This window comes from Carettochelys insculpta, chromosome 10 (assembly GCF_033958435.1).
Source record: "Carettochelys insculpta isolate YL-2023 chromosome 10, ASM3395843v1, whole genome shotgun sequence".
NCBI classification, from domain to species: Eukaryota; Metazoa; Chordata; order Testudines; family Carettochelyidae; genus Carettochelys; species Carettochelys insculpta.
The window spans coordinates 17802393-17814847 of NC_134146.1; the positions used below are offsets into that span (position 1 = coordinate 17802393).

The 12455-nt window shown below is 43.8% G+C and overlaps 1 protein-coding gene across 1 annotated transcript in view; it reads right to left on the reverse strand.

The window, feature by feature from the left end:
* CUL3 (cullin 3) overlaps window positions 1–12455 on the reverse strand; it is a 116315-nt gene that overhangs the window by 3822 nt on the left and 100038 nt on the right. The window contains exons 14-15 of the mRNA XM_075004223.1: window positions 6397–6583; window positions 2010–2155 (exon numbers count right to left, since the gene is read on the reverse strand). Coding sequence (XP_074860324.1) covers window positions 2010–2155; window positions 6397–6583 — 333 coding nt within the window. The remainder of the gene's footprint in view (window positions 1–2009; window positions 2156–6396; window positions 6584–12455) is intronic.

Below are 12455 nucleotides of genomic sequence, written 5' to 3' on the forward strand. Positions count from 1 at the left end.
CCTGCAAATCCCCCATTAGTTCTGTCCAAGCCTCCAGCCACCATGCCAGGTCCACCCCCTTGACCTAGTGCCTCCAATCTGCTATCTCCATCTGGCAGCAGAGAGCGCGTCTTCCGCCATGCACCTCTTGGTCCTCTGGACACGGGCCTGCTGTGGTGCTGGTGGCGGGGTGGTGAGCTGTGGCACCCTTGGCCGCCTCCAGTGGGGTGTCCAGCCCTAGAGATGGAACAGGGCTTGCCTGGCCCTGGGATGGTGCAGCTATATGGATGCAAGGGAAGAGTCCTGCACCACTGCCTCAAGCTGTGCAGCGGCATGGAGGCCATACAGCATCCTGGACACCGAGGGGTTGCCACATGTGGAGCATGCACGGGGCATGGTCTGGCCCCCCCCACACCCTCCACATGCATGCAGCTTGTTTTGTCGTCCATGGGAGCTGGTGCTGAGAGTTGCCATCAGTGATTAAGGCATGCCAGGAGGTGTGGTCATCTGGGGTGTGTTCGGGCTGGGGCTAAATGCTGTGTGGCTGGCCCACTGCCAGCTATGATGGAGGCAGATGCCACCTCCCCATGTCCCAGGATATGCACCCTGCCGGTACTTACCGGAGGGTTCCTCACTGAAGTCTGGTGACAACCTGCTGGCTGTCACCCAGCTGACTGACCACAATGGCACATCAATTACGATGTCTCCATCACTGGAGTCCTCAGAGGGTGACTCTGGCTCAGTGCCTGGCAGGCTGGTGCAGTCGTGGGGTCCCGGCTGTGCCTCTGTCTCAGCCTCTGGATGCAGATTGTCTACTACATTTCCAGGACCGTGGGTGGTGGATCAGTGTCGTGGGGCCTGAGGAAGCTCTAGAGCTCCCAGAAGAAGGGGCAGGTGGCGGGTCCTGCCCCTGACCATCCAGCTGTGTCCCAGCCCAGGAGCACCCCTTCCTGAGTTCTTTCATTTCTGATCATACTTGCTCCTGGGTGTGGGCAGGGTGGTCCCAGGTGGCCAAGCTGGCAGCTGGACGGGCAAAGGTGGCTGTGTTCCACCGCTTCCCAGCCGTCTTCCAGAGGACCTCCTCATCTCACCATAGGCCAGGGAAGTCCCAATGCTCCGGCTCAGTCCAGGAAGAAGTGGGTTTTTTGATGGGCCAGGCAGGCTCCTGTGACCCCTCCAAGGGCTCGGGGTGTGGGCAGGGGGCAGCTGGTGGCTATTGCTTGTATCTTGCCTTCAGGGGACGGCCATGAGGGCGCACAGCAGGAGGCTAACACCCTTGCTGTCAGTCGGCTCTCAGCTTCCTGCCACCGAGATTCTGAGTCCCTGCATCTTTAAATACAGCCAGATGCAGGCAGCACAGAGCTCTGCTGACAGTGGCCAGAGTATCTCTGTGCACCAGTTGGCTGGTGTCATGGAGAACTCTTTTGAAAAAAGAGTGGCCTGTGGAGCACCTACATAGGGCACTCTTCCTGATCTGGAACCAGAAGAGTGCCTCTGAAAGAAGCACCGTATTCTTTTGATTTACTTTCAAAAGAATGTGTTGTGTGACGACACTCCACAGTATGTTTCCCAGTAGCCCTGGCATTTGAAATACCTTTCGAAAAAACTTGCTATTGTAGAGGCAGCCTTGATGCGTGTGCAGCCTTCAAATTTAGTAACTACTAGTGGCAGGACTCTCTCTACTAAGGGTTCACTCTCTGAAACTCACTCCTCTTGCAGTCTGACAGACCATGTTTAGATATTTACAAATTCAATACAGAAAATACATTTTTTGCAGTCAACTTACTGTTTTTTGTTATAAGCCACTGTACTGTATAAAACTGGTTGATACAATAGGAAATAACAGAATTAAAGAAATCTATGCTTCTAGAGACATGAGAAAAAATATAGTTTCTCTAGAATTGATTTAAAAATCTTACAAGCACCTTGTAACTTTACAACATTAACGTAACAGTGAGAACTGACAGAGAAACCTGAGAAGTGCTCTCTTCCTAATCTCTTAAGCACTGCAACAGTATATGTGACATTACCTCTGCTACTAGCACATTGTGTTGCATCTTCTTTCTAGATTTCATTATCCGTACTATAGCAGCTTCTATCTCGTGTTTTCTGTCGTCATCTACTTTCTGCCTTGTTTCTTTTCTTTCTGGGTCTGATTCCCCTTGTTTGGCAGCAACTAAAATAAAAGGTGAAATACCTTAAGCAAAGTCAATATTATTAATTTCAATAATATTAACATGCAGAAAATTTAACTTCTATCACAGTAGAGTTAAGTTTCCCGGTTTGTGACTTTTTCAAGTATGTTTTTTAATTAAAGGTGGTACAAGCAGACATACATATCAATGCATGTGTAAGAATGTGTTATTAATTTGTCAGTTGCTATATAGTATTTAAAATTAAAGGTAATAAACATCTCTGCTCTTCAAATGGTACTTAAGTTTATTTGCAAAGCTTTTTTTGGTTACTGTCAGATTCAAGATTCTTCTCTTTAAAATTATAGATTTTGCTAAATTAATGTAGGAGCTGTGTGTTATATACAGTGTTTTCTTATTAAGTTGCACATAATTTAGAGATCATATCGAAGAAAAGAATTCTGTGACTGTAGGTGGCCTTTGGAGACTATTTAAAAGCAATGGGCTATGCCTAACACTAGAGTTTTGTAGGCAAAACTCATGGCATGTCTGCAGACAAAATGCATTTTGTTGACAAAAACTTTCAACAACAACAAATCTGCGTTGATGCTCTGAGGGGCCCTTTTGTCAAGAGAGGAAAAGATATGTCCACTTTTATGTGTGGAAGCAATCTGTTGACAGAAGTTTTATTGGAACATCTCTTCCGACAGTAACTTCTGTAGACAGATGCTTCTAGTGTAGACATAGCCTTAAACCTTTGAAAAGAATTAGCCAAAAGAACAATACTAATTAACTTATTCACTTTTTTCTCTCCTCCTATGGATTTTGTTCCTCCCCCCGCCCACACCAATTTCATATTTCTGTCCTTGCTTCCAGCCTCTCATCCCCCTTCTCTATTATTTCTGGGCACCTCTTCTCCTAAAACACACATGAAGTCAATGTTTCCTGATTTTGAATATGGGTCTCTAGATTCTAGAAACCTTCTTTTCTCATTTTACTCTCTCCATTCAACAATCCTGAGCATCATGGGAGTGTTCCCTCTAAGGACAGAAAGAACTTTTTTTTCCCCCTTCACTTGTTCTCTAGAGAATGTTGCAAGATACAGCCTCTCATAGAGTTGACAACTGTTTCTGCTGTGCTAAAAGCCTAGAAAACAAGAGGCCAAAACTCAAATATAACCTAAGATGAAAATAATTACAGGTTTTACTTCCATGAGTATTTTAATTAAAAGTCATAGGTGGTGCTTTTTACATGGTACAAACGATGATGAATATAAGAGGACAGGATAGTAAGGGTAGGTCTACACAGAAAAAAGTTGTTTCAAAATAACAGCCGTTATTTCTAAATAACTATCCTAGTGTCTGCAAAACACAACTGCTATTTTGGAATAAATTTTGAAATAGAGATTGGCTTACTTTGACATTGGTAAACCTCATTGTACTAGAAATAGTGCCTATTGAAATAGGTGCTGACAGACAGGGAAGACAGCTTATTCAGAAATAAGACTTAATGGCTACATCTACACTAGCCCAAATCTTCGAAATAGCTATGCAAACAGCCATTTTGAAGATTACTAATGAGGTGCTGAAATGCATATTCAGCGCCTCATTAGCATGCCACTGGCCACAGCTCTCTGAAATTGCTGCGTTTTGCTGCTGCGTGGTTCGTCCAGATGGGGCTCCTTTTTGGAAGGACCCCAGGAACTTCGAAATCCCCTTATTCCTAGAGTAGATTTGGGCTAGTGTAGACATGGCCAATGTGTCTAATGGCTCTATTTCAAAATAGGCTCGATGTGTGTAGATACTATTTCAAAGTAGCTAAATGACATTTCAAGGTACATTTGACTGTGTAGCTGTGTTATTTAGAAATAAGCTACTTTGGAATAGTTCTTCCAGAATAGTTTATTTCAAAATAAAGCTGCTGTGTAGGAATACCCCAAGAATATAAATTAGTGTCCCATTACAATTTAGGTGATGTCACAGAACTTGATCCTCTTGAGCCATATGAAATAAATGAGGGCCTACTTAAGGTGCTCTAAAACATCTATAGCTGCTATTGTATCTCTGCCACCTACATGCAAGATAGACATGTCAAATCATGGATATCTTGGCATTTTGCTTGTATCTGCAGACACCCAAGTCCACTGTAGTTTATGCACTAATGCAAATAAAGTGTAACCACAAGAGCATACTGTTGTATTAAAGATGTTTGCAGCCTTGTCCACATCCAGTTAGGAAAGGGTTAAAATACCTGTAATATTTGCAATGTCTGCCATGAGAGAAGTACAGTGATTGCACTTAAAATGTATCTGAGAGATTATCAGTTCTACTGATATGTTCTATTACAAGTCCAAATAATCTCTCTCAAAATTAGAGTATTTCAAAATAGTACAGTGCTTTTTAAATTCTAACACTGCAAATTGTGGGCTAGGAGTTGGACACATCTTAGTTCATACACAAGGGCTAAGTCTATACTACAGTGACCTGTTGACAGAAGTTACTGTCAGAAGAGATCTTCGGCAAAAGTTCTGTCAACAGATCACATCCACATGCAAAAGTGGATCAAAAGAGTTAGCCGCTCTGTCGACAGAGAATAGCCAGACTGCCTGGCTGCTCTTGAAAGAACAGCCAACCGGAAGCTAAGCAAACAGGGCTGACCGATGAACTGGAAGCCCTCTCAGCCAACAGAGGGCCGCCTGGAGCATCTACATCGCTTTTTTGTTGACAAAAGGCATTCCTCCTCAGCAAGGAGAGGCAGAATACTGTTGGCGGAAGTGCTGAGTTTTGTTGACAAGAAAGGCCAGCATACATGGGGGTAGCTATACAGAATATACACCCACATGACAAGAAGTGCATGAAGTCCAACAAGCCTTACATACTGGTGGTGCCTAGCATTAAAAGAAAGAAGCAAAATTAAATAATTAAAATTTAAAACAATCAATTAGCTCATATTAATGCTAACTACCTACTTACAGGTAAGAAAACTAAACTGGCTATTTATGCAGAAGGAAAAAGTGAGGAAAACTGTACAGCAAGCTCCAGTTCAACACACAGGAAAGAAGTGAGGGGCCACAAGGATACACAGGAGCATGCATTAACCTGATGGGCACTGCTGCAGAAAACTAACTGACTCCAGCCTGCTGGGCAAGCACACACCTGAGTGGAATATGTGTGCAGCCACTCAAAGCAGCAGCAGTGTCATCCCGATTCCACAAATGAGTAAAGTGAATCTCAGATTAAATAATCATGATTGAAAAGAGACATAATGAACAACCAGCACAGCTGTAACACCACTCAGAGTTCACTGAAGAAAATGCCAAATCAGTAATTTCACAGCAGAGTTAATAGGTCTATGAGATAGATATTCGCTCACTCTCACCAAATAAATCAGAACACAGCCAGGCACATTCTGAAAAATAATACAGGTTGAACCTTTTTAGTCCAGTGCTCTCTCATCCAGCAACATCTGTAATCCAGCATGATTTTAGTTTACCAGAAGGCCACTTAAGCATGGGTGTGGCGAAGTTTCCCATGGTCCCATAAAGTTTGTTTACAGCTACCAGTCCTGGATCTTCGTATTCTGTGCTGTTATTTAACTCTAATTTACCCCAAACGTCTTTTAAGAGCCCAGTAAGCAGTGGAAGTGTTAGTAATGTACTAGGCAATACTGACCTCCTGTGGGCCAGCAAATTGTCTCATTTGGCACCAGTCAGATCATGAGGGTGACGGACTACAGAGCTTCAACTTGCAATTTAATTTAAAAGCTTCAGTCCTGCTACCCTCTCCTCGTTGCTGGAGAGGATTATACACTTTTTTTTCTTTTTTAAATCCCCATTTAAACCAACTATCACCTTCTGTAAGTCCTTTTAATTTGCCTCATTATTAAATTTTTTGCTTTCAGGTTACCAGTGCGTGATGGCAAGTTTTATAGATTAACATTTTCCTTTTGCTAGTGAGAGAACGCATTTACTTTCAACATAGATGCCAACATTGCACAACTTAAGACTAGTGTGCCTAGCACCATTATGGAGATTGCAAGAAGATGGAGATTCTGAATACCCTCTCACACTCCAGCAAGGATGGAGCACAGCTTGGCCATGAAAAATGAGGTCACTGATGTTCAAAGATCTCACTCCTCTAACACCTCCTGTGGTTCTACCTGCAGTTATAGTTTCTATACTGGAGTCCAGACATAACAATGAAGGGCCTATTGGACAAGAGCAACTTAAGACATTTTTGAATTATAAAAGAATGGAATATTTAAAAAAAAAAAACAAAAAACTTACCTGTTTGAATCTTGACTCTGTGCAGTTTGGATGTGAACTGGTCATTCACTGTAAATATATGACCATTTTCTATTTCTTTTGATTTTGGCTCTTTTGTGAGAACTCGTTGTGTTGGTTTGCCACATGCAAGGGATTGTAGGGCTCTAACAAGCTCTCTTTCAGGGATATCAGTTTCTTGTTGAATTTCCTGAATGAAAATTATGACATCATCAATAATTTATAATTAATATCAGATCATGTTAAATTATTTTTAGGGAAAAATCACCTTGTACCAACTGCTCAAAAATAATCCTTGGGTCTCAAAACTAATTTCTGATAGTCAAATTCTTTAGATGCTTGCAAAGTTAGAATTTCTTTAGTGAAAGTTTGATAAATACTATGCAAAAAGGCTTATGATGAACATGGACTGATTGAAAGAAAGTAGATTTATTCCAGTATAATTTAAAGTAAACAGTTGACAAGAACAAAATAAATGATTAAATCAATTTATCTCCTGAGAAAGCTGAAAGAGTTTATTTCCATTGTCTCCAAAGTTGCTTGAAGAAATGAAACTGGAACTCCAAGTTACTTTTATTGCAAGTTCAATGAAAATTATACACATTAGCCAAGGAAATTTCTCATAGAAAGCTATCAAAAGTACTTTCTCAAGCTTGGTAAGGAAATATATTAACATGAGGAGCTGACAGCTTTAGAAGAAATATCAAATGAGTCTCATTCTGATATCAACTTTTCCACAAAACACCCCCCGTTTTCTCTTACCCTCCTGCAAAATACACTCTTATTCAAGTATACAACTGCTTAGTTTTGTTTCCACCTTACACTCTGCAGATAACTGACATACTGATTCACACTGGCTCAAGGTACAACAGATGACATTTGAAAGATGACTACTAAAACATCAGTGGCGCAAACAGTGTTAGAATCCATACAAACTACAACATTCCTAAGGAAATATACCCAGCAGTCCTTTGCACACATTCTTTTATAGCAGTGTTATCAGTTTATCATCAAGACCACTAAAACTTTCATCAAGTGCTTCTTCAGGTTTAGTGCCTCATGGAGTCCCTTGCGAAAGACACATGTTTCGCTGCCTCCCTCATAAAAACGTTAACAGAAGTTGGATCACTTCTGAGTCATGTGTGTCAGAGGTCCTCACAGTTCTACTGAGAGGCATTTAGAAGATGAGTCATCAATTCTCATTTCCCAGAGAACCGATCATAGTTTTCTCATGGAGGATGAAGTTTTTAACTACTGAAGTGTGCTTCAGGACTGTGCTGCCTAAAAACTTCCACATTACAGCTGCCAATACACAAAAAAGCCCATATCTAAGGTTTCACAAATAGTTGTTATTTATTCATTTCTAGTTTCATTTAAATATAACTATGAATTTGGGTCCATTCCATATTTGTTTATAAAGTTGCACACTAAAATAATTTTTTTAAAGATTAAATTACAGGGCACCTAAAATTTTTATTTTGAAAAACGATCCTTACTGCAATGGCATAATCATGATAACTTCAGTAAACCACAAGAAAGCGGCTCTTGACCACATAAGTTAACTGCTTACAAAGAGGAGAGTAAATACCTTTTTTTTTATTATTTCAATTTCATAACTCAAGATTACCAGTCCCAGCACAATCTACTGGTGCTGATGAAATTTCAGGTCAAACACCCTGGTTTCTAATGTCAAAGGATTAAAATCAATCATTGATAATTACTGCTATGCTTTTTACCTTAACAAAGCCCTAGCTAGTGTCACAGAAGAGTGGAATACTAAACCAAAATGAAAAGGAAGGAGGTTATTCACCCTGTGCAGTAACTGGAGTTCTTGGAGATGGTTGTCCCTGTGGGTGCTCCACCTTTGGTCTGTGGGCACATTGGTGCCAACACACCTAAGATATTCTTAGCAGTGCTCCTCAGCTGGCTGCCTGCATGCACAGAGCACAGGCTCAAGACTCTGACAGCTACTACACATGTGTGGGCAGCCTATCACCTCTGTTCTTCTCTTATCTGGACGTCTAGGTAGAAATCTGAAGCAGAGGGGAGGTGGGTGGGTGAGTGGTGGAACACCCACAGGGACAACCGTCTCAAAGAACTCCAGTCACTGCACATGGTGAGTAATCTCTCCTTCTTCAAGGGTCCCTGTAGGTGCTTCACCTTAAGTGACTACAGAGCAGTTTTGAGGTTCAGAGGTGGAACCTTCGGATGTTGTGTGTTGGCCGATAATATTATGGAGTGGCCAAACTTGGTTTGAGAATCAGAGTAGGATCGTATGGCATAGTGACAAGCAAAAGTATGTGCAGAAGCCCACGTTGCTGCTCTGCATATGTCTTCTATGGATATGCTCTAGCAAAAGGTGGTAGATGAGGCCATTGCCCACGTGGAATGTGCCCAAAGATTTGCAGGAGGCTGTTTACTCCCGTTAGTGTAGGTGAATCTTTATGCAGCTAGAAATCCATTTAAAGAGTGTCTGCTTGGAAATGGGCATGCCATGGGACCTTCCCGTCATGGAGACAAACAGTCGAGTCGTCTTATGGAAATCTTGTGTTCTTCTCTGGTAAAATGTCAGTGCTTGCTATACGTCCAGGGTATGCAGGGACGTGTGCTCGTCACTGGCGTGTGGTTTGGGAAAAAATACCGTTATGTAGACTGGCTCTTTACAATGGAATGAGATGAGCAATTACGGGAGGAACTTAGGGTTGCGTAGGGAGGCTCTGACATGAGAGCCCTGATCTCCGACACTGCATGCCGATGTTATCGCCACAAAGAAAGCTACCTTCATGGAGAGATGTAGCAGGGAACAGGTGGCCAACGGTTTGAAGGGTTTCCCCGTGAGGGATGTGAAAACTAAATTCAGGTCCCAAGCCGGTGCTGGGTCCTTAAGTGGTGGAAAACAAGTTTTGAAGGCCCCTCAGGAACTGCTTGACCGAAGAGTGAGTAAAGACCAAAAAGTCCTGAATCTGCAAGTGGAATACTGATATGGCAGTCAGATGGATCCTGAGGGTACTTACTGATAGATTCATTTGTTGCAGGTAGGTCTGGGAAGTGAGTATTTGTGGAACCCCTGACTGTATAGGGTCGCATGATTGTGACTAGCGCCATGATATAAAACATTGCCACTTCTGAGAATGTGTCTTTCTTGTTGTCAGTCTTCTGCTGTTTCCCGGGATCATGTAAACCTATGGTGGGCATAGGAGCTCCAGGTCTGTCAGCCAACGGGGTATCACGTGTGCAGGTGGAGATGGTCGATGGCTGGGTGGCAAACTGAGCCATTCTGTTGAGCAAAGAGCACCGGAACAGGAGGAAAGCAGTGAGGGGGGACACCTGGAGAGAAGCAGCAGGTTGGAGAACCATGTTTGTCTGGGCCATCTGGGTGCTAGGAAGATGACCTGAGCTCCATCCCCCCTTACCTTGGCTATCACCTCTGAATGAGGGGTATCAATGGAAATTCATACATTACAGATGCATTCCATGTGACGGTGAGCACATCCCCTAGTAGTTGTGGTGTAATTCATGTCTGGAGCAAAATAGGTGGGAGAGTGTTGGCAGCTGTGGCAAACAGGTCTATCATCGGGAAGCCCCACCTGCAGAAAACGTGGTGGATGGAGGACTTGTTCATTTCCCATTCATGGTCTGTTGAGAAAAAGTGACTGCGACTGTCTGCCAGTATGTTGTTCTTGCCTGGGATGTAAGCCACAACAATGTGGATCTGCCGGGGGATACACCACTCTCAAAGTAGTACTGCTTCCTGGCAGAGTTGTTTTGATCGCACCTCACCCTGCTTGTTTATATAATGCATGGCTGTCATATTGTCTGTTAGTATGCAAACTGTAGTGTTGGAGATCTGGGCGGAGAAGTGAATGCACACGTACCAAACTGCTCCCAACTCTAAGAGAAGATGCGTTGCAGTTACTCACTTGGGGACCATGTACCCTGGACTACTTGGTCCCAGAGGTGAGCTCCCCATCCCAAGAGAGAAGCATCTGATGCGATCATGCATGTGGGAGGGTGTCTCTGGAAAGGCACTCCTACGCTCACATTGCTGGGTTGCATCCACCAGGTGAGGGAGCTCCTGACCTTGGCTGGGATGCTCAGTATCCTGTTCAGCAGGTGTAGGTCAGACATTAATACCACTCTGAACCACACCTGCATGGGTCTTATTTGTAAATGTGCGTGTGGCACCACTGATACCACTGCTACTGTGTGACCCAGTAGGCATAGGCATTGTCTGGCAGGTACAGTCAGTCAAAGCTGCACACCAGTGACAAGGGCTTGTATTGCCTTCAGCCTGTGTTGTGGAAGTGAGGCTGTAGCAGTCTGGCAGTCTAGGAGTGCCCCTATGAATTTGAGTCTTGGGGTCACTGTACGGGTGCACTTTTGAAGGCTTATGCACAGACAGGCTGGAGAAGAGAGTCCTGGTGACATTGCTTGCTCATTCTGCACACCGGATTGACTCCTTATCAGGCAATCGTCTTGACAGGCATAAAAGGCTACTCCCTTTGTTCTCAGGAAAGCGGTGACCACTGCCAGGACCTTTGAAAAGGCCCTTCCTGCTGTACACAGGACAAAGGGAAGCACCCTGCGTTGGTAATGTTGATTTGCTCTGGTGAATCAGAGGAACTTCCTGTGTGCTGCATGAATGGATATATGCAAGTATGCATCTTGCAGTTGAGCGTGGACAGTCAGTCACCTCTTTGCAGAGCGGAGATAACAGCGGCTAGAGTTACCATCTTGAATTTTTGACAGAGAATGTGCCAGTTCAGGTATCTGAGGTCTAATATGGGCCTCCAGGTCCTTGATTTCTTTTCCATGAGGAAGTACCTTGAACAGAGTCCCATTCCCCTGTTCTCGGTGAGTACCCCTTCTATGTCCCCCAGCTGAAGTAATCATGCCTCTTGCATGAGCAGCAACTAGTGATAGGGGCCCCTGAAAAGAGACGGGGAAGGGAAATGGGGTTGGGGCTTGGGAGGCAAAACAGGATCACACAGCCTGTTTGCACAATCTCCAGGACCCACTGGTCATTCGTGATGGTTTGCCATGTAGGGTAGAATGCTGCTAGCCTCGAGTCAAAAGTGGTGTGTGGCTCTATCTGGGATCCAAGATTTAAGGGGGCCATTCAACTCTCAATCAAAACTTCAAAATGACTGGCACAATGGGACCTGTTGAGTCAGGGACTGGGTTGAAGATTGTCCCCTCCTCGGCTGCTTCTGCTGTCACCTGTTATCAAATTGCCTGTTATTAAAGGCTGGTGCCTTGTATCTGTAGTTGTATTGTCTGTTTTGAGGGCCTCTCAGGTGGTCGAATGGAAGCCAAGAGTACGCAAAGTTACCTTTGATTCTTTGATGGAGTGTAAAGTCTCATTAGTACCATTGGCAAAGAGATGAGGCATCTCAAAGGGCAAATCTTCTACTGTGGCCTGAACCTCTTTGGGGAACCTGGACAGTTGTAGCCAGGACATTCACCTCATGACTACTACAGAGGCTAGGGACCTGGTTGCAGTATCTGCTGAGTCTAAACACAGAGTGCAGGGCTGTTTGCATAATTAGATAGCCTCCGCTCATGAATGCCTTGTATTGTTCTGCTTTGTTGTCAAGAACTGTATCAGAGAAGGTGCAGAACTGGTCGAAAACATGAGTATATTTGGCTAGCAAGGCCACATAATTGGCAATTCGAAATTGTAGGCTGGCTGGAGAGTATGCTTTCTTCCCCAATGTGTCCAGCCTTTTCCAGCCTTTGCCCCAAGGCTGACCCTGTAACTGTGTTGCTTTCCCCTCTGATTTACTGCATTCATTAATAATGAGTTGCAGTGCGGGTGAGAGAAAAGCAATTCTGCACCGGAGGGGTCAATGTAGTATTCATGCTCTAGCCTCTTTGAGGTGGGGAAGATCAAGGATGGGGTATTCCGGAGGAGTTTGGCTGGATCTAGCAGAGCCTCATTTATTGGAATTGCCAGTCTGTTACATGTAGATGTCTGGAGAAGGTCTGTCAATTTGTGTCTGAAGTTCCCTGATGTTGGAAGGGGTATTTCGAGTCCGTGACTCTCCTAAAGAGGTTCTGCA